General features: G+C 31.6%; 1 protein-coding gene across 1 annotated transcript; it reads right to left on the bottom strand.

Moving 5' to 3' along the window:
• Nucleotides 1-915: 915 nt before the first annotated feature.
• Nucleotides 916-4,802, bottom strand: LOC110106217 (partner of Y14 and mago-like). The gene is made up of 3 exons (XM_020836018.2): nucleotides 4,737-4,802; nucleotides 4,397-4,630; nucleotides 916-1,056 (listed from the first exon to the last, which is right to left on the bottom strand). Exons 1-3 carry the CDS (start codon nucleotides 4,800-4,802, stop codon nucleotides 916-918), a joined length of 441 nt encoding a protein of 146 aa, XP_020691677.2.
• Between the last annotated feature and the right edge of the window lie 271 nt (nucleotides 4,803-5,073).

Here is a 5,073-nt window from a genome sequence, read left to right on the forward strand (position 1 = left end):
CATTTGCTTATCTGCTGTTTTTTGATGACTTATAAGGGTAATAGATTTGGAGATAAAATTATTAGTTCTAGGTTAAACAATACAAATAAAAAGAGACTGTAGCCCACTTTAGTCATCTAATTATTTCTAATACTTTCTAACCAGATCTACCTCTAACTTTCTTAATATAGGTCAAATTTAATACACCTACTCTCCTAACAAGGTCATCAAAAGGCCAACATTTTGAAATGTTATTAAATCATCTAAGACAACTCCCTCCAATCTTATCTACCACTGAAATTACTCCAATTTTTTCCCGTATATACTCATTTCACATTTTATCTCTAAGAGTGAAATCACTCATCCACTCGAGCATCCTATCTCTGCAATACTTAGTTTTACGCTTCTCTTTTAATGGTCAATATTTTGCGCCATAAAGTATTACAGGTCTCAACACCGTATTATATATACAACAATAACAACATCAAGCCTTTATCCCACTCCGTGCGGTTGGCTTCATGAATCCTTTTTCTGCGTTTAATCTGATTAAGAGTCAATTTCTCATTTAGATCCAATAAAGAAAGGTCATTTCTAATATTTTCAAATAATCATGACACCATCTTATATATAAAAGAAAAAAAAAATTATTTTCTGTCAAACTCAAAGCAAGTGTATTTTCGGGAAGGTGACAATTATAAATGCTACATTAATTTTAATGCTAAAACCATTTTAAGGCATGAAACAAAGGACACCACAACCTTAAATGTCTTCAGTGTCCATAAATTCTAAGTTAGTGTAGTTACAGCACATTATGTAAATATACCATCTAAAATTAAGTTCTTAAGTAGCCCATAAATGGGTGGGTTGAATGAGAAGCAAAATTACGACAAAAAGATCTAACAAGTTAGTACCCATGGTTGAGAACTTGCGACTTTCTCATGAAGCCTGATTAGTCCTCTTATCCTCCAACAATTTGAGTTCTGCATGCCAATCTGCAATTTTTGCCATTTTTTCAATTTGCTCTGGCTTCATGTTTGACTGTTCTCCTTTTAGCTGCTGGCCTTCAGCCAATCGAATCTGCAAAAAATAAAAATTTATGTATAAGATGCACATTTGCAGCTGATTGATGCAGTTGATGACTAATTCTCAATGCAATTTTGCCAGCTATAATCATTGAGATTTGATATATATAGCTATACATTATAAGCTGATATGAATTAATCTCATGAATGACTATTAAGACATTTTTCCCTTCTCATAAATGATGAGTTTTCATCTCATGTAATTAAAACATTCAGTTTAATGGAATGTTTACAATATAGGCTTCATTTGGGACAGCTTTCCTTTTTATTCTTAAAGCAGCTTTTTAGTACAAAATTAAAAAAATCTTGTACTAGAAAGGCTGCTTTAAGAAGCAGAAAGAAAGCCGGCCCAAACGAAGCCATAGAAATTAGCAAAACAAAGGAATGAAATCATTTCTAATATAAGTTGCCATGAAGCTTGTGTGATTTCTTATTATGAGGCTTCAAGAGCTTGAAGGATCTCTGTTGTTACAATTAACTATGTAAATATTATGGTAATGCCCAAGCGTGAACTGTATTTGTTTGATTTGCAAGCAATTGCTATACTGTAAGTAAATACTAAAGCTCATTTTCACAAAGGTGATTAAATTTCATTCAGTTTGACAACTTGTCAGAAACTACTAAAATGAGCATATGAATATATCTTTGAAAAAAACACATTCGAAAACTTGGAGCTTCTAGATGTTCTTAAATTTAAGAGAACCATATCCTATTATCAAACATCAATTGTCTTTGATTTTTGGCATAACAATTATTTAAGATAATTAACATTCCTCTACGATGGAACCTAAATATAACTATCCTTATAACTCGAGAAAGTGTTCTCTCACTTTTTTTTTTCTTCACGTAAATATAATAAAATTTTTCTCTGAAGAAAAATGATCTCAAGTAAATAAGAAAAAACTCGCAACTTTTTCCTAAGAAGCATTTTTAGAAAAATATTAGTTAACCAATAGACCCAAATAATGCATACATCATATCATAACTAATAATATATCCCTCCTAAGACTTCCATAAACAAAGAAATGACAATCGTTGCTTCAAACCTCAATAAAATAGACAGCATAGCATGATTACATCTAGACTTCATGACAATTACTTCATAAGAAATATAAATTGCAGTTATGAAGAAAAGAACTGAAAAATGAAAATGAGCCAACCAGAATTACATTATTTTTCAGCACCTTATAATATGATAATAGAAATTGTAAATTTGAATAGCCAGTCAAGTCTTCAAACAATTAAATAGGGCAGATTACATCTCAGATTTGTTAAGAAATCTGAACAGTCAAAAAATATAATTGGTATTACAGTTATGAAGAAATTGACTACATGATCATGAGTTCTCTTGCAAAAAAAGATAGAATTTTAAGGAATTCATGTTTGCAAGATGAAATAAAGGCAAATATACGTTTAATATATGCTTGGGTAATACCAAAAACATAAAGTAAATCTACAAATAATAAAGAGAACATAAAAAAGGAAAAAAGTTCATTTTCTTATGGAGACATTTTAGATTCAAGTGATTGTCTATATGTGCCTAAATTACCACCATTCAAAATAATTGACATTCCACTATAGAAAAGAATGGACAATAAATAGAAGCATCTTCATAACTCAAGAAATCTGTTCCCATCGTCTTTTCTTTCATGATTATAATATTAGAGAATCTATCTTTCTCTAACGATTAAGAAATGCTTAAACTTTCTTTAATTTAAAGTCTCCCTCTCCACCTTAACTATACCGATGATTATATTTTTTTAATTTTTATATATTTTCCATAATGAGCGCATTAAAAATTAATTGTCAACCTATCAACATAATTAATTTTTAGGTCACAATTAATGGGTATATCTAAAACTTTCAAAGCCATAAAAAACTCACATACTTGGAAATTGGAATATGCTTGCCAGTTCAAATGAAAAAATAAATCTTCTTTGACACAGTCAATGGCGAGCAATAAATCATCAAAATATATGGGTTGAATCTATGACTGTAGAGAAAAAATATTCACTTTTAATCACTGGACTACAAATCCTTTAACAAAAATCACAATCATTAATTCTTATTAACAAAATAGCATAGCATCAATCCAAAATAAAAAATGGAAATATTACTTCTACTGTCTATAAATAGTACAGCATTATCCCAAAGAAACATTATCTTTTGAACATCCATGACCAACAATTAAATTAAGAAATCTGATTGCAATTACGAAGAAAGAAATTGAAAACAATAAATTGTTACAACATAAATTACTTGATCAATGAAAAACTGAAATTTATATAGAGAAATGGAGACTTGCAAAGTTTTTGGGCAGCTAAATCAAACTTTAAAAGTAAGACGATGCTCAATTTTGTAAGAAAACTGAAATACGAAAGTAAAATGAGCCAAAAAAAAAAAGCAAGGAAAGAAATTGTTTGATCAGGAATCCATCTCAAGCAAAAAATTAAAACTTGTTCCATTTCATTTTTATGTGGGCTGATATGAGACTAAATACTTGCAAAATCAGAGAGGACGAAGCAGAAACCTGTGCCCTCTGTTTCAACTTTTAAGCAATGAGCGCTCTTCTTCACAAGAGAATATATATATATATATGGTTTGGAAATTTAATGCAAAAGCAAGGTAAAAATATAACACTGAAGTGAATAAAAGAAAAATTCAATAAAAAGGGAATTAACTTCAAGGATTTCCCGGATCTCTGTGAGCCTTACCGTCTCCTTCTCCTCAGCTTCCTCATCATTGTCCAGACCGTAGCACTTAGAAGCCTTCTACTGCTTCTTTCAAAGGCTGCTACTGCCGCCACAATGTCGACTACATTTTTTTTTTTTTTTCCAATGTTGAAGTCACGAGCCACAAGGACGATACACAGTATAGGTGGAGGTAGGAGATTTGGAAGTTTTATACAGTAATATATAAGATGCCCTTTATCCAGCAGTGAAAATAAAGATTTAGGAGATATGGAACAAATTGTATAACATCATATGTTTGCCAAAGAAGAAAAGAGGTATATATTTATTTTTGCAGTGAAACAGTAACCAATTTGTAACTCTGCACACCATAGTCGCAGGCTAAAGACAAAGACCCTCCTCCAAACATTGGGATGAAGTTTCCCATCTTTTTAAAAAAAACTGAAAATCTAATGGAAGTTTCAATTTAAGGAAACACGAGTATCCAAAAAAGTTACACATGACAGAAATAAGCTTCGCCTCAAGTCTATCCGCATCAAGACATTTGTGCGAGATTTTTATTGATTTTTAACATTTGAATGATCAGTTTACTAAAAGATCAAAAATTCAAAAAAGACAACAAATTACAAAAGCAAAAGAAAGTACCTTCTTTTTTAAAGCTCGAATTCTCTTATCAATATCTGCACCAGAACATTCTCCAGTTTTTGAAGTTTCCAATGTTTCTTTTGATAGAGAAACACAAAGATTATTTATCCCCTCCGTAATTGATTCTGCAGCATCTTGCCTATCATGAAGAGCCGCAGAAGGCTCTTCAGCTATTCTCTCTAAAGCTTCCTCTACGTCCAAGTTATTCCCCTTGTCTGCTGTAGCAAGTGAAGCCTGCAAACCATTCTTTTTGTTCAGACCTCCACATATCAATAGTAAGAAACCAAAAAAAGGTAAAAAAATAGCTTAGGAAATCTTTCTTAATTGCTAATGTGTCTACCGTGTCTGTATGTGCACGGAGGAGTGAAGGGTAAGTGCACGTTTTGGTGCTGCATTGCCCGTTCATGGCTTAACTTGATATGACAATAGAATGAAATTAATGGTTCAAATTCTGCCAACATCTAACCTTACAAAGTGAACGTGATGCTTCAACATATTTTCATAAAAGGAGATGACAACAACGACAGATTGTTTTGATGTTTTAAGCCAACGTTGCAGCGCAATGTCCTACTGAATAGCCACTTTTATACTGTTTCAACATCACAAAAACAATTATTAAAAGACAAAGCTATGGCAGTTTATGCATGCTTCTGATATTTCAAAACATGCAATGGCGA

This window comes from Dendrobium catenatum, unplaced genomic scaffold (assembly GCF_001605985.2).
Source record: "Dendrobium catenatum unplaced genomic scaffold, ASM160598v2 fragScaff_scaffold_390, whole genome shotgun sequence".
Classification (NCBI taxonomy): domain Eukaryota; kingdom Viridiplantae; phylum Streptophyta; class Magnoliopsida; order Asparagales; family Orchidaceae; genus Dendrobium; species Dendrobium catenatum.